Source organism: Anser brachyrhynchus (genome assembly GCF_964034855.1).
Source record: "Anser brachyrhynchus genome assembly, chromosome: 2".
NCBI lineage: Eukaryota > Metazoa > Chordata > Aves > Anseriformes > Anatidae > Anser > Anser brachyrhynchus.
The window spans coordinates 5,694,985-5,716,889 of record NC_137695.1 but is presented as its reverse complement, the minus strand read 5'-3'; the positions used below and the strand labels follow the sequence as shown (position 1 = coordinate 5,716,889).

At 51.5% G+C, this 21,905-nt stretch overlaps 1 protein-coding gene across 7 annotated transcripts; it reads right to left on the bottom strand.

Annotated features, from left to right (window-relative positions):
• Positions 1-1,356: 1,356 nt before the first annotated feature.
• Positions 1,357-21,032, bottom strand: LOC308190290 (cryptochrome DASH-like). Of its 7 annotated transcripts, none has more exons than XM_080581444.1 (14): positions 20,922-21,032; positions 19,812-19,984; positions 17,941-18,034; positions 16,404-16,534; positions 15,552-15,700; positions 15,088-15,176; positions 13,563-13,636; positions 12,068-12,157; positions 9,933-10,012; positions 8,546-8,605; positions 7,444-7,619; positions 4,177-4,296; positions 3,031-3,207; positions 1,357-2,069 (listed from the first exon to the last, which is right to left on the bottom strand). In XM_080581444.1, exons 1-14 carry the CDS (start codon positions 20,976-20,978, stop codon positions 1,962-1,964), a joined length of 1,578 nt encoding a protein of 525 aa, XP_080437570.1. In that variant the 5' UTR covers positions 20,979-21,032; the 3' UTR covers positions 1,357-1,961. The 7 variants fall into 7 exon arrangements, with proteins under 7 accessions (XP_080437570.1, XP_080437571.1, XP_080437572.1 ...); XM_080581445.1 differs by having other exon boundaries at positions 1,357-2,066; XM_080581446.1 differs by having other exon boundaries at positions 7,444-7,601.
• Between the last annotated feature and the right edge of the window lie 873 nt (positions 21,033-21,905).

Below are 21,905 nucleotides of genomic sequence, written 5' to 3'. Positions count from 1 at the left end.
GGCGTCACCGTCCCTGGGGGTGTTCAAGGAGAGGTTGGATGTGGTGCTTGGGGACATGGTTTAGTGGTGACATTGGTGGGAGTGGGATGGTTGGAACAGATGAGTGAGCTTGGAGGGCTTTTCCAACGTTAATGATTCTGTGATTCTCCTACCTGACACCCAGATCACCATATTCACAAGGGAAGGCTGACTGCTGAGGTACACACAATCTCCGTGTCTATCGTTGTGCTTCTGCTCCCTTTCCACTCAAAAGCTGAGGCACTTCTGCACATTCAGCTTTGGAGCTGCCAATTCTGCCAGCAGCAGCCATGTCCCGATTCTCCAAGTTAGCTCATGCCAACAACAGCTCCAGCTAACCCAGGAGATTTCACCCAACCTGGTTAGGATCCCTCAGATGCTGCTCTGCGAGGGAGCAGGTGAGAGCAGCAACTTACCATCATAAGGGGATGAGCTGAGAGCAATCCCCTCTTACGCACTTCTGCTTGGATCAAGAGCAGGACATCTGTCAGGATCTCAGTGGCTTTGCAGTTGGGTTTCCAATTAATTAGGTTTGAACAAGCGATGCCCAGAATATAAGGCCTGTTCAGGTACTCCAAGATCTGGGCTACTGTTTTGTCCCAGACTTTTATTTGGGATACAATTATTTCTTTTAAGCAGCAACCCCTGAAGCTGACCATCATCAGGAGCTACTCATCAGTTCCTGTTACCCAACAAATGGCAGGATTATCATATGAGGTCCAAACACCCCTTATAGGGTGTTCACTCCCTAAGAAGCTACTCGATTTGTTTCCTTTTGACAGAAGATCTCACTTTTGTGTTCCACATCAGTTGTTTTCTCAATGCAGTCCTGAACTCATCTACCTAAATAACTAAGAGATTTAGCAGAATTATGTTATTATTCTTTACCAAAGAGGTCTGAATGGATCCCTAGTGGTAATAAATCCCAGAGCCGTGTCCCTTCTGCTGAGAGGGGCCTGCTCCTAGGCGCAAGGAGTTCAAACCTGGGCTCTCTGTCAGGTAGCTGTTCCATGATGGCCCAAAGACAGCTCTCTCCAGTCTCCCAAACTCTTCCATTCTGCATAAAATCAAAACGTTTACAGTGGCTGTAAAACCGCTTTGACTGGTTGTTGGTGCTGAGTACAACCCACGGTTCTCAGCTCTGAGTTGAACAGTTTATGGCTTCCAGGCCAGCACCAAAACCAACCCAAGTGCTGCAGTGACTCCGCACCAGTTTGCAAGAGGAACTTACTGTTTCCCCGAAGTCCTGTAGGGAACACAGTGCACGAACGTACCCTGAAGTCTCACTATCTGTGGATCTCTGTTGCGTCAGTGGAAATGAGGAAGATAAAATACTCCAGCAGCAAATTTTTTAATTGCATAAGGAGCAGTAGTTTAAAAGCTTTAAGAATGAAAAATTAGCATAAGAAAATTCACGATAAAGAGTTCTTTCTGAATACCTGCTGCATAAACCATCTGCTCCAGTTTGTAAAAAGAGGTAGAAATTGAGCTTGTAACAGCTGTAAGCAACAGTGCCAAGCGAGAGGCACTGGAAAAGCAGCAACACTTGTTCAAAATGGAAAGGCGGTACCGTTTTGGTTAGTTAACATTCGTTTGACAGTCCCCTTCAACAAAAGCACTTTACAGAGTTAAGAGTGACACGTGTCTACAGGAATCGGACCCCCAGCACTCCTGGAGAGCGACACACTAACTGCCTACAACCTCACAGCAGCGGCTTAAGTGAAAAAGGATCCAAGCAGCATAATCAGTGCTAGAACACAACCTCCAAATATCTGCTTGCAGACCCTGTCCTTGGGAACACCAAAGAGGCAGATCCCTATTACTTCCGCGAGGCCAGACTCCTAGCGTTGGCTTAGCTCAAAGAGATAGGGCATTAAATCTGAATATTCAGCAGCAAAAGCTCCCAGTGAACTCTTCTCCAGGCAGCACGTGGATCACCTTCATCACACATCTTTCTTGCGAGAAAAGTAGAAATCTATCCCTCTGTCCTTGTGCTGCGCCGGGGTGCGAGCAGGTCCTCTCCTGCCCCTGGGATGGGGGCTTCTTCCCTGCTGCAAACGAAAGACGAGCGCTGAGACATTTCCTGATGCTGGTCTGGGCACAACGCAGCCTTTACACGCAGTGTTAGAAAGAAAAATGTGCACGTGGCTCCTTTGCCCCCCAGATATGGGGCAAGAAGGAGGGGAGGCCTGACAGGCACGGTTCTAGTCCTGGACTTAGGAAATGAGAGTTTCTTGTAAGTTACGGGCTTGTATTTCCCACCCATACTGAATCTAGAAGTTCTTCCCCAGGCCTCAGTAACGCGGGGCAGTGCTGGTGAGCTTCCCAGGTGAGCTGGGAAGTGGATCAAAATGGAACTCCTTCCTGAGGAGCTTTTTTAATTCAAGCTCCATCACTGCCCCAAACCTGTGCCTCACCAAGGTGTTCCTTCGTGGAGTTCTTTTTCTGATTTCAGATACACTTTTAAACACAAGAGTAATAATCTGGGCCTTTCGACAGCACGGCTCAAGCAGAAGTCTGCTTCAGCAAGATCTTCCACTGGTGTCAGAAGAATCTGGCCTGGCAAATTTGTTTCAGTACCTTGGAATTAAAATGGTGAAATGGATACACGGTTCACTATTCTTCACTGAACATTGTCTGACAACTGAATTTGTGCCTCCATGAAGTATCCCTTCCTCAGGAGGAGGCACGGGGGAAGGCAGAAATGCCGAAACCCCCTTGAAACACGCAAGCACTGGTTACATTCACTTCCTTCCCTTCCAACACTGGCCCTATCAGGCTTGTACCTCAGGTATGTTTAGCTTACTCTGACAGACACGGCTAAATAACCCTGGCGGCACAGCCCCTGTGCGGAGCTGGACCACCCCCTGCTGTGAGGTAGCGGCACTTTGCACTAAAGCAATCGTTTCCCTTTGTACCTGAGAAAGAAGAGCAGAACTCGCGGCCTCTCCTACAGAGGGAGAGAGCTGCAAAAACACCTCCCCGCCCCGTCCCAACCTTCCCAGTACTCACAGGCCTCTGGCTGATGTGCCTGCTCCACTCCGGGGCCGTCACGACTGGCTGCGGGTAGGTCTCGCCCAGAGTTACGCCTGCCTGGGAGAGCGCGGCACTGCTCAGTGCCCACGGGGTGTGGGCAGCTGCTCCCTCAATGCCCCGTAGCTCTGGCACCCACAGCCGGACGTAATCTCCCTGCAAACAGAAGGGACAGGGTCCATTCAGCAGCGATCGGTGTGTGTAAGGGTCTTCGTGAAAGAAAAGCCTGATTTCTAGGGAAAGAAGCTGGTACGTGACAGCATCATTTAGCTCTCGACCCCTCCTGTTAAACCCGCTACCCAGAATTAGTGCCTGGAATGCAAAGACACAAGTGCTGGGGCTCCCCAAGCTCACTCTGCGGGCAGTGGAAGGAGACAGAGGTATTTTGGGGGGCTCACCTGGCCTTTTAAGGCATGGCAAGGTGAAATCACTCCCAAAAAGTCCATTTTTCTTTCCAGTGACTGACAGAAGCTAGGACGGCTAGCTTAGCTGCACACCTCTGTGCCTGGCTAAACGAACCCCGGGATCTCTCCCATTAACTATCCTGCTGCGTCCCCTGCTAGGAAAAATGGTGATTTTTGCTAAATTCTTCCAGCTACAGCGGTAAAAGGGAACGCTGCCAACTCGCCAAGCTAAGGAACAGGGTGGAAGCAGGTAGCCCAGTACGTCAGCAACACCTAAGCAATTGGAAAGGGCAATCTGTGTGCTCCCACCACTTGGGGTCAGAGAAGCCAGAGGTTTCGTCTACTGTCCAGCACCTCCTGAGGTGCCAAGTGAGCAGCTCAGGCTCTCCGGTCACTTCTGAGTCCTCCAAGAAGCTGCTCAGTGCTCGAGGAAGCAGGTGTGCGACACCGATGGGACCCAGCCGTCACCCGGAAGAAATGCTGACGAAACCAAACCGCAGGGCAGGCGTACGCAGCACCGGCCACGCTGGGGACAGCAGCAGATTGCAAACGTCAGGTTTTCCTGTACGAGGAGGAGGAGGAACCTGCCCGCCTGCTGGCAGGGCGACCGAAGGACTGCTCCTGCAGCAGTACCCACACGGCACATCGATCTCCGCTCCCTGCAACTATTAACATATGCTTTTCTGCGCTATTCACTGCAAGGCAGCCGCAGACGACTTACGTTGCCATCGTAGTCCAGGCCTTGTTTAATCATGTTGAACTTCCTGTTGTCCCTTGGGTCATTGCCAACGCCGGCGCTGTACAACCAGTTGCCGTAATTGCTGCAAACGTCGTAATCAACCTTGAGAACAGGAGAAGGAAAGAGAAAGCTTCATCACAACTCCCCTAGCCTTGGAGTGCTCGCGTTCCAAGAAGCAGTAGCCCAGAACATTTCAAACACTCCAGAAGTTCTTCCTGGCCAGTTACCCGGAGACCACAGACTAGCAAAATCATCTCTGCAGATCCCATTAGGCAGACTGGAGAAACGTCTGAGGGAAGGGAGCGACCACACAGAGTGTAGGAAGATGCAACCAGCGCAAACGCAGCAGTTGTTTCCTTGCTACACTTGAGTTTTGGTGGGCAATGAGCCCCAACTCCCAGGGACTTGGCAGAGAGAGGTGCTCTGCTACGGGAAACACCAGAGCCCTCGTGATGTACTCGGTAGGCTGCACATGGTCAGATTATTCTACATCTAAACAAAAAGCTCTCAAGGATGCTTGTGTAAAATGGAGCAAGGCTCCTGAAAGAGGCACGGATGAGGTCAGGACACGGTCCTGCCTGAATGCCCTCGGGCTGCACAGGGTAGCTTAAATCCACCATGAGAAGCTTTCCAGTTCAGGGCAGCCCACACCTACGTCAAGCGGGGAGTGGCAGCGATAGGGAATGGGGCGTGGGATCTCCCCGCGTTCCTACGAGAGGTGTCCGCGTTGCGAAAGCGCCGCGCTGGCAGCGGCAGCGGGAAGAGTTTGCAAAGACACGTCACGGAGCAGGTTCCGCGCTCTTCTGCTCCCTCTGCGCTGCGGCTGCAGCAACGATCAGTCCACGCGGTGATGCTTCCAAGATCTCGGCCGCTCCTCGAGGTGGGAAGCTCAACGTGCCCAGGTGGCAGCAGGCACAGGGCTGTGGCTGTGCTGAGTTCCCTTCCCAGTTCTCTGCAAAGCCAGCTGAGAGCTGGGGACAGGCTCAACAGCCAGCTGTGCTCCCTGTGCACCTACCCCTCACCAACAGCACCTGTAAGATAAGGATGGGGAGAAAGACACCAGCAGAGGCTTGACCGAGCCATTAACGTGCAGGAAAGCGTGTGTGGGAGGTGAGGGCAAACCCAGGGGGGCTGGAGGAGGCAGGCTCATTTCCCCCTCAGCCTTGCCCCTTCCTGGAATTCTCTTCTGTTTGTTTCTCTCCCTTTCCCCGGGGCCTGGCCCTGAGAATTAAATCATAGCTGAGATAGTCTCTGTTAGGACACCAGCAGTGCGTGGCCTTTCCCCTGGCTTCAGCGGGTTGCAGAGAGCTTGTCTTTGTCTCCCTGCCTGTGTGTGTGGACGACAAACACTTTCTTCTTCCCAAGCATGTGCACGCTCTGGGGGCCTTCGATGAAAGCACCAGAAACGGAAAAGGCAATGTTTTCCCTTTTTGTTGGACAGTGCCCCCAGTTTCAGTTCCGTGCTAGCCTCTACCCTTCTCTAGCTGGATCTCCCCCATCAAACTGTCTTCTCTGTGTTAGTCTGGAGGTGCCAGCAGGTGGAAGAAGCTCTCTAGCAATACATCGGTGTGACACGGGCTGAAAGGAAGGGACAGGACACAAGGATCAGTCTGCGCCAGGCTAATCTACAGCGGCAATCAGTGTCTGGGGCCTCCCGAGATGACAGAGCTAGGGGAGAGTACCAAATCCTGCTTCCCGTTAACATTCATGACCGCAGGAATAAAGGTAATAACCCAGGGAACATCTCTCCAGGGTGAGACCTTCCAGGTCTTCTTCAGCTGGGGAACAGGACCTGGTACCTCCCATGGCCCTGAACCTGACTGCAGAGAACTAAGCTCTGCCTGCCTGTCAGAGCAGCGCCTTGGTTCCTGATTCCTAACTCTTCATCCTCTTAATCGCTGCGAGCTTTGAGCAAGAGGCTTGTCCTGACATGAAGCAAGCTGGCCTCTGCGGAGTGCAGTCACCTGTGTAAGCCACAGCCGACAGACGCCACCAGAAGCCAGGCATGAAGAGCCGTTCAGAACGGTCCCAGTGACTCACTCTGCGCAGCCAGCATGGGTAAATACGTTTGTGCGTGCGGGCGCACCTCAGCGGTGCCAAACCATTCTTCTGGGCAGCCAGTACGCGTCACGCACAAGGCATCCAACTTACAGGAGTTAAATCATCGGCACTGAAATGCAGATCTCCGCTGCCAGAGCCATTCCAGAGCCCAGCTCCAAGGAAGTGCGGAAAAGTTACATTAATAAAAAAAAGGCTCTTTTAATCTGAAGTGTTAGGGAAGTGATGGTTTCGTTGTACCTCCAACCACGCTCATGAGCGGAAAGTCTCCTGAATATCCGTAGCCTCTTCTATCCCCCAGACAAGACCTCTAATGAAGGCTGCTGTTGGTATCGTGTCTGTCTCACTCTGTACCCTTCAGTCTGGCGAGGAACAAACATGGACCCATCTCCTCAGCCCGTTTTCACAGCTCAGCTTGGAGCTACTGATGGCACCCCCACCCGAATCACCAGAGATAAAGGCAACCACGCCAGGACACGGCGCTGCACTCCTGCCCACGCCTCTGACCTGCAGCCCGTCAGCCTGTCCAGACCTTCCTGGAAAGAAGCTGTGGGGGCCAAGGAGAGAAGAGCAACCCGGCCATTTAACCGAGACTGTGACTGCTGACTGGCACGAGGGGAAGGGTGCTCCCGTTGGCAGGGAGGCCGGTGACTCACCAGAACGAAGAGAGATGCCTCCAGCCAGGGTGGAGCCCCGTGGAAGCTGAGCCAGCTATTGTCCGTGCCTGCCTGCTCCTGACTGCATGACTTCTCTGTCCAGATCAATGCAAAGACGCTGTGCCAACACCGGCTTCAGTGGCCAGAACACATTTATTTTTCTGTTCTATTTCTGGGCTCTCCTCCTCCCCAGCCTCTGGGGCGAGCAAATTAGTATTGTTAACATTATCTATGTTAACGTTATCTGTGCTTGAAAGTTTTCTCGAGTATGACAGATTTCTGGCTAAAACTCTACACGAGAAGGACCAGAAGTATCACTGCAAACTTCCTAGCTACATCTTGGTTGATGGCAGTTTCACTGTGGCACAACTCCTTTTTCTTACGTGAGCTTTGAGAAGGACACAATACAAGCACTATACACGCGCAGTGATGTTCCCCTGAAAATCAGGGATCATTCTGCACCCTGATCAGGCAGAGCTGCCCTCCCATCTGCCCCGCAGGGCGGAGCACAAACAACTCCAGCCTTCAGTCTTACCAGCAGGTGTTCGAACCATTCTGCCCCCATCCTCCAGTCCAGACCCAGGTCCTTGGTGAGAAAGCTGGCGACGTTCTGCCGCCCTCTGTTAGACATAAAGCCCGTCGCAGCCAGCTCTCGCATGTTGGCATCGACAAAAGGAACCCCCGTTTTGCCCTCTGCAGAGACAAAAGACACTGCTGGGACGTGACGACATTATTGGGGCACTCGTAACCGACCTGCGCGCATGCGTTCGCAGCCATCCGAGCAGGTTAGGCAGTGCCGGCGTACGGCAGCAGGGAGAGAACTTTATGCTGGGGAGATTTCCTGACATTCAGCTGCAAGCGCCACTGGAAAGCAAATTGAATGGAAAATTAAAATGAGAATTTTTGGAAAAAGAAAAAAAAAAGGTACAGAAAAACTTCAGAATGGAAAACCAGTGCATCAGGTGGAATTCAAGCAAAATAAATGCACAGACAACAGGCCAAGAACAAAAAAAAATGTTGAGAAACAATGAATAGCAGAGAGGGATGTATGGGACAAGTCCACGAGGATTAGCACCTGAAAAGCAGAGAGCTTTGTCTATTGTTAAGGAAAAAAAATGTCTGTAACTGTGTGCAAATGGACACATGGCACTAATGTGAAGAAAGGTACATAGATGTGCATTTCACTGGTTCTGATACTTTAACCTGTTGGTCTCTCTGAGTTTTATTTTGAGACACTATCTTTGCTATTCATGTGACAACGAAATAAAAGTTAAAAAAAAAAGGAAGTGTATTAAAAGGCTGTGTGGCACAACACAAGGTGAGATTTAGTCTAAGGCTGCTTTACCCTTCTAACCAAAACCGACTGGAAGAACATCTGACAGGCTGTGACAGACAGAACCTGGACATTCGTGATATCCTGTGGGCCTGCTCCTGTGTGGCGCTCAGTCTCGGAAGGAAGGCAAGTCTCCTGCACTCACACAGGGTTCCGTTCTTGTTTGGTGATGAGATTACAGATGGCAGGGCCTGATGGTGCTGACAGCTCTCATAGAAATCTGAGTTGGCACTGGGGCTCACGTTAGCATGTGGACAGGTGGAAACCAAGAGCACAGCTAGCCAAACCTGATGTTTCTACTGACCTTTCCAGCAGTCAAAGAGCTGAAGATCCTTTTTCCAGGGGACCTCTTTACTCTGAAGCCCTGTTGAGGGAAAAAAATGAAGTGCTTATGAAGACAAACGCTGACACAAGCATTTAAAAATGAAATGATGACAGCCAGAGGTACCTTGGTTGACAGAAGACATTAGGATGGAGCTAGCCCTCTGACCGTCATCGCAAACCACATTCCTTCTGCAAAGATTTAGAGATAATCTGTTCATCCTATAAAGTGTTGTAAAGGAGTGTCTGGTGCACGCAGATGATGCTCAAGGCCTTCTGAATTTTGATTATTTGGCTTGCTGGTGTTGCTGTTTTTTAACTTAAAAATGGCTCAGACCTCCTATGCAGCTAGAGACATGCTCTGGTCCAAGGTAATATTTTCTCGTTCGGTTTTATTCCAGCACAATGCGTATGTGAAATCCATTTCTGCAGCAGATACTGACCCCAGCATTACTCTGCAGAAGCCCCTGGTAAGACTTTGCTCCTGCAGCTGGGCAGGAACAGATAAGGAGGATGACTTTTAAGTCTGCAGGGGTCCGATGGCAATTACAGCTCTGTACAGTGGAACAGAGACAGCAGGGACTCAGCTCTGGCTCCAGACATCTAAGTTCAGGCCCACCACTGGCACCCGGTACCATTTGAAATGCCACGGGGCGTTTGAAGCAGCCACTTGGGCTTGGCAAATGTGACACAGGCCCTGAGGGAGACACGTGCCCCTCTGCAGCCACAACTAGATGCTAGGCAGAATGCCCGAGGGCATCTAAAAGTGCTGCATGCTTAGGTGTGGGCTGCTAAGTCCCGTGGAGAACAGCTCAGCCAACACTGACACCAGCTGTAGGGTTTCCTGACTAGGTGTCTGTTGCTGCGCTGGGAGTTCGGGCTCCCGTTTCATGTGCAGGCAGCTGCACGTAAGGGACTGGGGCTGGAGCTGAACCTCTCTCTGATTCCTATGCAGTGCCCGGCAGAAAATATCTGGTGTCTTGGGATTCACACTGCTGGGTCGGTTCCTGCTCTGTCCCAGACTTTCTGGGGAACTCTGGCAAGCCTTGAAGCCTGGATTCTCTCCAAAGGTAGAGGGTCTCTGGAAACAGCAGTTTTACTCTTGTTGGGCTGCTGTTTGCCACTAATGTGTGTTAATACTGTTCCCTGTATTTAATGAGATTTGTGGCAAACCTCTGGGTCTTCACAGCACCCAGGATCGTGGTGTTAAGGCACTTCTGTGCAAAAAGTAACTCATAGGAACATCCCAGGGCAGTGACACAAGCACTGTAAGAAGAGTGTTGTACATCACAATGCCTAACACCTCTTCTCTTACTTTCCCCGTTTTAAGACTGCTCCATTCCTCCCCAGATACAGTGATCCGTACGCACCTCTTACTGAGAAAATCCTTCTGCCGTACTTCAGGGCCACGAATCGAAAGTAATCCCGCCACAGTAGTTCAAACAGGACCCTAAAACACAAAGCCATGCGTTTATTTCCCTGGTGAAGAGAGAAAACTACTGAATTGGGATTTTGTTTCTGTAGCACCCATCATTAACGCCGTGAGGTTTCTTTACAGTGAGCATTTTCACATCACTTGCCAATTCTTGCCCTAAGCCTACTTATCTAGCTCGCACATGGGTGGCTGCAGTGAAAGCAAACTGCACGAATCACTTGGGAAGCTTTTCCTAGCCCCTGTGTAAGAGCAGAATTTCAGGAAACCCCCCTCTGATCCACCCTTCCTGGGATGTAATTCCACAAAGAGCAGTGTGAGGACTTGATTCAGCTTCACACTTCTGCATGAGCAAGCACGCCAGCGCGTTCCCAAGAGCTTTGCATTGATTTAAGCAACAGCCTTTGTAAGGGACTTACGGGCACCTCTCAAAAGTGGGCTTACAGGGGTCTAGCTCATGAGATCAAGTGCTAGGCCTGCAGAAAACAGACAGTTTTATATTAAAGCACTTTTGATATAAAAAGCACTCATAAAATGATGACACCTCATCCTCTGAGACTCGCTTCAGCTCTCTGGCACATGGGAAATATTCTGTTCAGCTGACGTTTCAACTTCTAAGAGCTTTCTGGAAATCCTGACTACAAAACAGGACACTGCCCCACACACTACAAACTACTGTCGTGACGTTGAGATTCTGTGAGCTTGTCGTGTGCAGCCACCGTGACCTGGGCTTCACCGTGCAACTGAAGCCAGCGTCTAGGAGCTTGACAGCTGCATTTTTACTGTTATTTATCACTTTAAAATACTCAGATCACCATGATACCCCGGCTGCAGGCAGGCAGGGAGAAACATGAGTGTGGTCCTCTCTTGAAACTTCCTTTCCTAATTCATTTTGAAGAAGAAAACAAACAAAGAAAAACACAGACATAAGCAAGCAAGAGGTCAACGGTATATCTGTCGTTTGAATTTTAATTGAGTATTTTGGCCAGAACTGCTGGCAATTTTCTGGCTGTTCTTCCCCAGGCACTGTGCTGTTTGACATGCTGCAAATGTAACAAAGCAGTGCAAAAACACAATTCTACAGTTTGCACGGTCTTTCTGTTTTGGGGTTCTTTCCACCCAGGTCTAGCATTAGGCTCTAGCATGAATCTGCTTCTTTGTGAGAGCTCCCTGTTGAAGTCTGCGCGATCTTTTGGGGTTTTGGTCACGTTGCCGGCTACCTACAAACCCGAGCATGTGGACACCCAGCTCACTGCCATCACTGTGACCGGCACTAGCAGGCTGTCCCAGCCTCTGCCCCCAACACAGCTACAAGAGGGGATGTTCTTCAGCTGTGCCAAGGCTCCGTCTCACCCTGTCTGGGCAGCTCAGCACACACGAGCGAGCTCGAGGTCAACCCAGAGAGAGATTCACTGACCCCAGCCGCCCCCCAGCAGCGCAGACTCCTTCAGTACCACCTGCAGGCACGCGAGCGGTGGGGTGAAGAAGAGCAGGGATCACAAGGCTGGGTGCATTAAGCCCACTTCCACATCCCTTCTTCCCCTTTTCTAAGGTGTTGTGGTCATGGCCAGACAGCTGAGCAAGCGCAGGGCCCTTTGCTGGGCCGTGGCCAGAGGTCCTTCTGGCACCGTGTGATCCGTGCGAGTCGCACAGCACCCGAGCCTTTTGGGTGAAACCCCGCTCCCATCTTCGGCATGAGAAACCCTTTGGCTTTTATCTGCAAATCGTTCTTCTTCCTTCTCGTCTAGCCCATTATAACAGTACAGAGAGGGATGGTGCTGATTTACAGAGATCAATCTTAAAAATTATGAGCAGCAATTCCCCACCAATAGGCATGACAAGTAGCATTAATAATCTTCACTTATAAAATGCCTAAAGCCTCTGGATGTCAAAGGCAGACTAATAAATCCATACTGAAACAGAAGTGCGGTGCGCCCCAGAGGAACCAGACAGCAGGCACAGGAAAAACAGACATCAATTAAGAAGAAAGTTAACAAATCACTCTCTCCTGTGCGTGAGATGCCAGCTTCCTTTTCAGAAAAAACACACCACAGCGATCACGCAGGGTCATACCAGTATGTGCTATGATTTGCTGTTCTCTCTTTTTCATACTTCCGTATTTGCTCGTAGATGTATCGAGGTGAAATGCAGCCTAGCGCCAGCCTGAAAGCAGAAGGAAGATGTCTGGAGTGCAGTGCAGGGCAATGCCTCACAGCTCGATGTCTCCACAGAGGGCGTGGAGGGGCAGTTTTGTGCTCAGAGCCTGAAAAACCTTGGCACAGTTTGCAGTCATGCCACTGACTTCCCAAACGGCTTCACTCAAGTGGTATGACTTTTTTTTGCAACTTCGAGTGAAAATGAAAATGAAAATCCTCCCCTTCACAGTGTCTGACTGTTCCGGGAGTCCCAAAGCTACCAAGATAAATCACTTGACAGAAGTTTGACACTTTTGCCTAGAAGACTTATCAGCTGGTGACTTAGTGCACCAACGACAAACCCAGAAATGGATCTCAAACCTCTTCATCATCTGCCTCGGCGGGCCAGCGGCCCTCCTTCTCCTACACACCTATTTATCACAACGTCCAGGGCTCCTACTGCTGCAGCACCCAAGTGTCTCATTTGAGGAACCACAGAAGGCAAGTGACTTGCTGAAAATCTCAGGCAGGGTAGGAAAACTAGGGAATGAAACCCAGCTCTGGCATTTCAACCCAGTGGGCTCCTTCCGTTTGCTCCAAATCGGTGCTGTGCAAGACAGAAAACAGCACGTAGACTCCAGCCCGATGGAAAAGGGTGATAAGACCCAAAGATTTTCCCAGAAATGTATTTTAATGCTATTCCTCACCGGGGTTGATGGAAACATTTGACCTTCTGGTGAGTTTTGGAAAACAGGAAGAAAGGACCTGAGGAGTTTTTCCTTAATTGCTGAGCAGCTGCACACTTTAGAAATGAGCAGTGTGAGACGTGAACGGCTGGCTGCGATCTGACCCGGTCTGATGTTGATTGTCTGACAGAAGAACGCTTCGGGGCAGGCGGATCAGGACTGTCTGTGCTGGGCAAACGGCCAGCTTGGAAAAAACTCGAGTGGAGGCCACAACGGAGAACGAACCTCCCGCAGTGCCAGCGGCCCTGGGATCCCCAAGTGCCACCAGGTGGAGCCATCCGCTGCAAACACTGAAGCACAAGGCCGGTTGAAAACAAAAAACCTGACCTGTAGCAGCCCCAGAAAATTGTTTCACGTTGCGGTTCTGTTGCACAGATACACAAAGCAGGGCAAAGCCCGAGACCAGCTGTTTGTCCCTCCGGTGTCCTGCCCACATCACTGCTCTCAGCAGGCTGAGCTCTTGGCACAGCATTGCTGCCCTTCAGCAATTCCTAACTGCAACGGTGTTCCCAGGGAAACACTGCCTGGTAATAAAGAGCAGTTCTGAGACTGCTGTACCCCAACAGAAAGGACGAGGGAATCACACTCAGGCCCCTGTCCATGCTAAGAGTGTTCAGCAAACAGGTAACATTGATTTGGGGTGGGGGCAGACAGGGAGCTTCAAGTCTCGCAACAAAGGTTTTTTACCATGGTGCAAATTTGGTTGAGTAATCCATTCCTATCAGCCCGTTCCGAGTCTCCTTGTAAGATGCGACCAGGTTCTGCACAAGAAAAGAACAAAAGATTTTAATACTTTACATGCCACCTGCTAAAATGTCTTTTATGTCAGAGCCAGGACGATCTGGCAGGGCTGGGCTCCCTCTCACGGCTGCCTGCAAGGGTTACAGCGCTGCCAAATTACTGCCTCGAGTGCACGGGAATTAATCAGGCCAGCAGTTTTCACTGCAGCTCTGGGAAACGTGTCACAAGCTGTGCTCCCTGCTTCAACCTGTAGCACATTTCTTTCTCCAAGCGCTCTGAAACCGCGCTGCTCCCTGCCTGCACCGTCTGACTCCGGATCAATAACCCGTTCAGGAGCAGCGCTTGTAGCCAGGTTGGCCAGTTGCCCTGTCCATGAGGCTGCTTGCTTGGGTTTGAGAACCACAGCGCCTGACAGCACTCAACGCTCGCCTGCAGGAATCCCGATCGCTGTTATTTCTGGGCCACCCACGTTCACGGCAGGGTGCTGATCTGCCGTTTTCTAGGCTCCGCTGGCAACGCAAAGGACATAGAGGGAAACCTGATCTTTCCCTGATCCACAGCACAGGTTACAAGCACTAGCGGGCTGTTCTAGCTCACCAAGGGCTGGTAACATTTGTATAACTACAAAAAAATAAGGAACACGTTTTCCAGTGATTGTATTAGTGCTCCGTAAAGATTAAAAGCTGTGCATGCTCCCCAACACCAAGCAAATGCAGGATCTTCATAGCACAGCTGAAAGAATCCCCTGGAAGCCGTGTTAGTGAGCGTACTGGACACAGCACGCTTCTTACACAGTCTCAGCTGGTCAGCTGCTGCCCCCTTCATCCCTGCTGGAAATCAGCACACGTGCCTTTGTCTAAGTTCACACGAGGAAAACGTAAGGCAGCTTCTAACCACAAAAAGGTTCAAAGACAGTCAGGATGCACAGCTGAACCACAGTCAGCAGCTTCACCCACCAACGTGAGGGAGCAAGAAGTAGCTGTAATTATTTGGCCACGAGTTTTTGTGCCAGACTGCTAGGAACATCTGACTGTTCTCAGCTGTGGGCAGCAGCTTGGTTCAGTTGTTCCTCACCCCGAATGCAACTGCAGCCCTTCAGGCTCCTTTGCACTCCTCCAAAATGGAGGAACTTAATTGCTGCTGATGTGGGAAGGGAAAGCAAAAAGAGGCAAGTCAAGGTAAAGAAACCAGAAGATGGTTCCAATTCCCTGAAGTCGATGGAAAAAAACACTTAAGAGGGATGGCCGCTAAACTACGTTCCTAAGTATTTGGCTTACGTTTCCAGGTCCTGGACGGCTTCTTTTTGATTTAGTTTGTCTCTCTATAAAACTGAAATAATGTTAATTCTCTCCTTTGTACAGTGCTACACAGGAGCTAAGGAATTATTATTAGGAAGTGAATTGCAGCCTCACCCACTTGTACAGCTGGATGTACGAGGGGGAGGATGCAGACAAGGAAATGTATGAGTTACCGTGTCCCAAAAATAATACTGGAGTCTCATTAAAGCCTGGGTCTCTCCTCCACTGCAGGGGAAGGCTGTTCGTGGATCAGTCCCAGGATCTGCCACAGAAAACACCATCAGCTTGTTACCAATAACAACTAGCCTTTGGAAAGCACCTCAAAGGCAAGGAGCTTAAAAACGAGGGACGTTCGGCACGAGGGATGCTGCTTTGGGGAAATGCAAGGTTTTGCCAGAGCCTTCCTTTGAAAAAGGGCCACATCAGACATTCAAAACTGCTGATTAGGAGAATGTTTTCTACCCAGCTGCAGGGCCTGCCAACCCAGCTCCTGCACGCAGGGAATTTACCTTCGTTTCCTGTGAGTGAACAGGGGCTCAGCTAGCGTTTGAAGGGCAACCACTGCCTTGGGAGGCCTCCATCTTTTGATTCTCAGTTAGGAATTCATGGGAGCAGCTGCCAAATTAAGTTTTCTTACCTTTCTGTCCCAAATCCTCCATTGTAGGGATACAGCCTTCTTCCACCCCCGGAGCCAGAGGCTTCAGCTGCTCTGCCAGCTGCAGGGTTGGCCGGACCTTCGCCTCAGATTCCACCGCTTTTCGGAAATGGGTGTAGACATCGGGCAACCTGCGCAGATCAGAGCACGGTCACATCTCCGTACGAGACCCGCAGAGTGGCTGCGGTGGCCCCTCCTCACAGCCCTTCCCTAACTTGCTTCCTGCTTCTGATCCAAATGGTGCCTTTTCCATTTATGGTGCGTCCTGATGGGGCGACTGTGAGGGGCGGATTTATCTCACCTAACTTCTGATCACCCACGGGGCTGACCTCAACATACGAATGTGCAACCTCAGGCTGCCTTTACGATCAATGGAGACCAACAGGCATCGGTACGGTCTGGCTTTTCTGCCCTATTTTTTACATCTTCTTTAGGATACCACGAATCACTCAACTACATCAAGTAGATATCAAGAGATTATTGATGGAGCCATGAAGAGTGCACACCCAGAAGGCTTCTGTCACAGGCAGTAGCCCGATGGGGTAATGGAGCAACCCAGTCCGAGTGTCACAAGGCTCTGGGTACTGCAGACAGCATCCACACTGCGCTGGTAGAAGGGCAAAGGGAAATCAGTCCCTCAATAAAATGTCAAAGAACCCCCTCAGCTTTATGTGTTTCAGAGAGTCAATCCTCCGAGCACTGAGGCATGAGTATGCCCCTTCCCTGAGTGACTACGCTGAGTGACTGAGTGACTAAAACCCCTCCTGAGCGGTTCAGTGGAGTGTGCAATAAATGGGACAGCGGAGCAGTGAGTGCTATCCCGGAGCAGCCCACCTGGCGACAGGCCCGAAGGGAAGGTCATCCCGGTGGTACAGCGTGGCTGCCCAGAACGTCTGCACCTTCACCCCGTGCCGTCCGCACACCTGGCACAGCCCCTTCTCCACATCCAGCTCCTCCTGCGTAGCCTGGGGAGAACAAAATGCCGTGAGACCACTGCTGCACGGCCGCAGCTCCCACGGACACACAGACCCTGGTCTTGCCCCCCTCCCTCATCCCCAGCTTCATGACTTTAGTGAGAGGTGCCTGCAAACAATCTCTGGATATTTCCAGGGGCCAAACCCAACTTGCATTTGCACTATCCATTAGCAGCGCTGATGCCAGAATACGGAGGAGGCAGAGGTGAGAGAAAGCTGGTCTGAAGAGCCAAATCCACCACCAGACGCCCTGGAATAATTTTTACAACCTCAGACATGAATATAAAGCAGATAAACGAGGCCAGACTTTTTCCAACGGCCAAACAGAAAAAGATTCAACAAATTGTCACTCGGGGAAAGAGGCTGGCTTATCATCTTGTGTGCAGCGAAGCTGTGGAACTCCTTGATGTAAGGCCTTGCGGATATTGTAAGTTTGCATGGACTGCAAAGATAACTGGACAAATACATGTAAAAGAAATTCATTGATCAGTAGAGAACATCAGGATAGCACTCCTGCCTCGAGAAGTCTTCAGTCACAGTATCTTGGAGGCTGGGAAAGTATTCAGGGGGAGCATCTTGCTCTGCTCCTTTGGTTTTCTCTGAGCATCTGCTCCTGGCCACTGCCAGGAAAATGGCTACGGAGTAAGATGAGTCCTTTCATCTGACCTTCTGGGGTTGTTCTTACACCAAGGTCCAGCGCTGCATGGAACAAGGCTTTACGGGACGTGTAGGTTGTCAAGGTACAAGTGTCTTAGGCCTGGCAACAGGGATCACGGAGTGAGTCCAACATTAGATGTTTTCAGGCCCAGACTCTGCTAATACTGAATGTACGTGCGTAGGCACATGTGTGCATGCACACGAGTATGTATGTGCATGTGTACTGGATCCTGAGCCCTTGTTCAGCAGCCTCTGCATCAAACCACTTATTTAGCTCAGTGAGGACAGGTCAGGGACGTGCCAGCCCTGTCGGCAGCCAGGGACCAGACTCCTGCTTCGCTCTTTAACGTGCTGGGGGGCAACTGCCTAAACGCGGGTGCTGCCAACTCACCACTGCCCTTTCTACACTTGATACAAACCTGGCAGCTAGCTCCCTGCTCAAGAAGCAGCCAGGGAAAGACAGCTTGATGCGAACTGGAGGAGAAATGGGCTCTGCTGACCCACAATGCCAGTTGCCAGAAAGTTCTCTTCTTCCTTCCTCACCAGCAGCTGCAATCCAGCAAGGACTCCCACCCAGACACCCACGCCACCCCCGTTCCAGGAGCTGGCCAGCTTGTCTGGAGTTGTAATACCACAGACAGGGAAGGCTCTGAACATACAGGACCTGCACCATCATTCGGTTGTAGAAGAAACCTTGCTAATTTTATCTTTTAATGATGACACTCAGGTATTTCCCTTACCTCTTCATGGAAAGCTACAACACCAACGCAGCCCAACTGAGTAATTAGATCACTGACCACATCTTCTGGCTTCCCTTTTCTCACAACCAGGGTACTGCAAACACAAAAGGTTGGCCCGAATTAGGTTTGATGTTATCGTTATTTGTGTACGTAGGAGCCCCAAGTATCAGCCCAGGCACCCGTGTGCCTGTTCTCTATGGGGCACAGACAGCCTGTGGAGGCAGACAGACAGGATTTGACTAGCCCGCATTTTTTAGGAACCACTGAACACAGTTTGCAAGCCACTGAGGCAGAGTTTGCGTTGAACACATTTCTACCACCCCGGAAGCCTTAGAAAGGATGACTGGGCAGAAAGCCAGGCTGTTACCTAAAAGTAAATCTGTCAGATCTGTTCAGCTTCACACGCATACAGGCTGAGATTCAAGAACTGAATCCTCTTTCAATCTCCTTCACAGGTAGTGGTGGCTTGTGGGCAGACCCCCCCTCCACTTTCATGTGGGATTGTTCAGAGGAATTCTTTCCTCGTGTTAGTAAGAATCAACAAAACTCCCCTCCCACCTTGCAACCCCACAAACTACCCAGCTGTGTACCCAGGGCACCAGACCAAAAGAGAAGCTGTGGTGAGAAAGCTGGCCAGAGGTGGGTGCAGAGTCCTGGTAAGTGGCTCTGTCCTTTTCCCCGTCACACACACACAAACTACTGCGTAATCTAACAGAGGGCTGTGCTGGAGAAGAAGTTGCTGGAGAGGTTAACACAGTGCTTCTGGCAGAATAATTTAAACCATGACTGGAAACTTTCTTCAAAGATGGGCTGGGTCTGCAGAAGGTAGGATCAAGGGGTGCTGCAGAGAGAGCTGTTCCCCTAACATCCCATAAAACATTAGAGAACAAGCTGCACGCAGCGAACACCACGGGTTGTAAATGGAGATGTCTGTCTACCACTGCCTTACGAAAATACTTCTTGGCTGTGAGAGCGGAGCATGGGTCTTAGTGCGGCTCTTCAGAACCATTTCTCTCACTGCAGAAGAGCAATCTCTTACCAGTCACTAATAATGGCACAGCAGCATTCAAGCAGCTCTGAATCTGTTTGCTGCAGGGTGAGGGTGCAGCTACCCACTGATCGCTTGGTTCAGCCTCCTGAAACACCCCCCACCTGCATGGTCCGCAACGCACTGCAAACACAGAGCCATTCTTCTTGCATCTCCTACCAATGCTGTGCTGCCGTGGGAGAAGACAGGCTCGCTGATGCATCTTCTGCTAAGCAAAGCCAAGTGTTACCTAGTAGTGGGATCTCTTAACATGTAGGCTTACGTGCCCTGGTCTACCCCAGCTATGGTTCCTAAAGGCACATGAAAGACGAATCCCTGAACATCCCCTTCCCACAGCGTAGCCTACCAAAGGGAACACGTTTACTGGGACAGGGTACAAGCAAACTTAACTCCAGTCTCACAAGCCAGGATCCACGTTGGTCTGTCAAACCAATTCCTAAGGAAAACTTGCTAGGGACAAGGAAAGAAGCATGCCGCAGTGGTTGATGCCACTGCCCATGTCTCAGACAACCGCACTTCATGTCTGCAGGACTCTGGGCAAAGAGCTCATGGCTTACATCCATCTGCATTATCTGAGGTCAAGAAAGCAAAACCTGAATGGCACACAGCCTGGATGGCTCCTCAGTCCCTTGCAGATGCCACAGCAGGTCATCCAAACAGGAGTTCAAAGAGTGACCAACGCTAACAGAAGGGCTGTTGCTCTCTGGAACAAACCATCATCACAGCCCGACTGTCATGATTTGACTCACAGCATAGATACGTGTTGAAGAAGAGAAGGAAAATTAAAACAGACGTGATATCTGTATGGTGCTTTCTCAACTACCTTCCTTTCTTCTTGAGCGTTTCCCTCAGATCTTTCACGCTTTCCAGCAAAAACCTGAGCCGATGCGGCCCCGTCTTTGGGAAGCCGTAGCAGTGGGTGCCCACATAGTGCCGCGGGTCGAAGCAGTAGAGGGGAATAATGTAATCGGCATTGTTGTGAGCCCAATGGAGCACCTGGAAATACAGAGAGGGCCTTGACAGCACCCAGTGTGGGGGATTTAGGGTTATGGTTAGGGTTAGGGTTGGGGTTAAGGTTGGGGTTGGGGTTGGGGTTAGGGTTGGGGTTGGGATTAGGGTTATGGTTAGGGTTGGGGCTGGGGTTAGGGTTGGGGTTAGGGTTGGGCTTGGGGTTGTGGTTGGGGTTAGGGTTAGGGTTGGGGTTAGGGTTAGGGTTGGGGTTGGGGTTAGGGTTAGGGTTGGGGTTGGGGTTAGGGTTAGGGTTGGGGTTGGGGTTGGGGTTAGGGTTAGGGTTGGGGTTGGGGTTGGGGTTGGGGTTGGGGATGGGGTTTGGGTTGGGGTTGGGGTTAGGGTTAGGGTTGGGGTTGGGGTTGGGGTTGGGGTTAGGGTTAGGGTTGGGGTTGGGGTTGGGGTTAGGGTTAGGGTTAGGGTTGGGGTTGGGGTTGGGGATGGGGTTTGGGTTGTGGTTGGGGTTAGGGTTAGATTTGGGGTTGGGGTTGGGGTTGGGGTTAGGGTTAGGGTTGGGGTTGGGGTTGGGGTTAGGGTTGGGGTTGGGATTAGGGTTGGGGTTGCGGTTGGGGTTAGGGTTAGGGTTGGGGTTGGGGATGGGGTTTGGGTTGGGGTTGGGGTTAGGGTTGGGGTTAGTGTTGGGGTTGGGGATGGGGTTGGGGTTGGGGTTGGGGTTAGGGTTAGGGTTGGGGATGGGGTTTTGGTTGGGGTTAGGGTTTGGGTTAGGCTTGGGATTTTGCGTTCGGGTTAGATTTGGGGTTGGGGTTGGGGCTAGGGTTGGGGTTGGGGATGGGGTTGGGGTTGGGGTTGGGGTTGCCGGGGGGCGAGGGGGATACCTCTCCCCAGATTACCCATGAGTGGGGTGGCACCAGGGGTACTTGTACAGAAACACCGCGTTGAGGGAGTCCTGCCAGCCGGGCCCTACCTGGTTATCGTGGGCCCGCAGGTCGCAGCGCAGCAGGCACACGGCCGCCCTCGCCATGGCCCTCCCTCAGCCCGGCCCCCTCAGCCCGCCCCGGCTCCCTCTGCCCCGCCTCGCGGCCCCGGCCCGGCCCCTCAGCCCGCCCCGGTCCCCTCAGCCCGCCCGGTTCCTTCATCCCGCCCCGGTTCTCTTCATCACGCCCCGTTCCCTCAGCCCGCCCCGGTTCTCCTCAGGCCGCCTGAGGCGCTGCAGGGCCCCGGTACTGCAGCCCCGGGCACCCCTCGCCCTCGCACGGCCCCAAGGCGATTCTCGAGGTCCCTTCCAACTCCATGTTTTGGTGGTTGTCCTGTGAGCGCCGAGGCGGTGTGACAACCGGCCTGCCAGCCCGCTTGCTCGCCTGTTGCTTGTGAGCCGTCAATTCAGCAATAAAAGTTGTGATTCCCAACACTGACGGCAGCAAACAAAGTGAGGCTTGCCTCATCCTACAGTTTCCGTAATTCGGCGTCGGACTGCGGTGATCACACATCCCTTACTCAGTCTGGATTGCTCACTGAATTGTTCCTCAGGGTCTTTTTCTCATTCAACTGCTCTCATAATAAGAGGAAATGTTAAAAAAACGAAACAAACCAAAACAAACAGTCTGTGTGGCTCCCTGGTGGAGGTCTCCAGCCACATCCTCCTCGTGTCTGACCCCCTGGTTCTGCTGGGCTGGGCGAGGATGGAGAAGGGTTAACGCATCGCGGCAGGGAACTGGTGATGTTGCGGACCCAGGTTTACAAGAAGGAATGCTTCGTGACATACCCAAACTGCTGAAAGGGACGTCTGGGGGAGCCACGCCAGCTCTTAAACGCTCACCAGATTGTGGCACCCCGACCCCACAGAGTCCTGGGGACTCCCGGTTTTATTTCCGTCTCCTCCAGGCCCGCGGCTCCTCTGCGTGCGATGTGCGTTGGCCGGCTGTGGGAAGCGGGGCTGGTTTCCCACGTG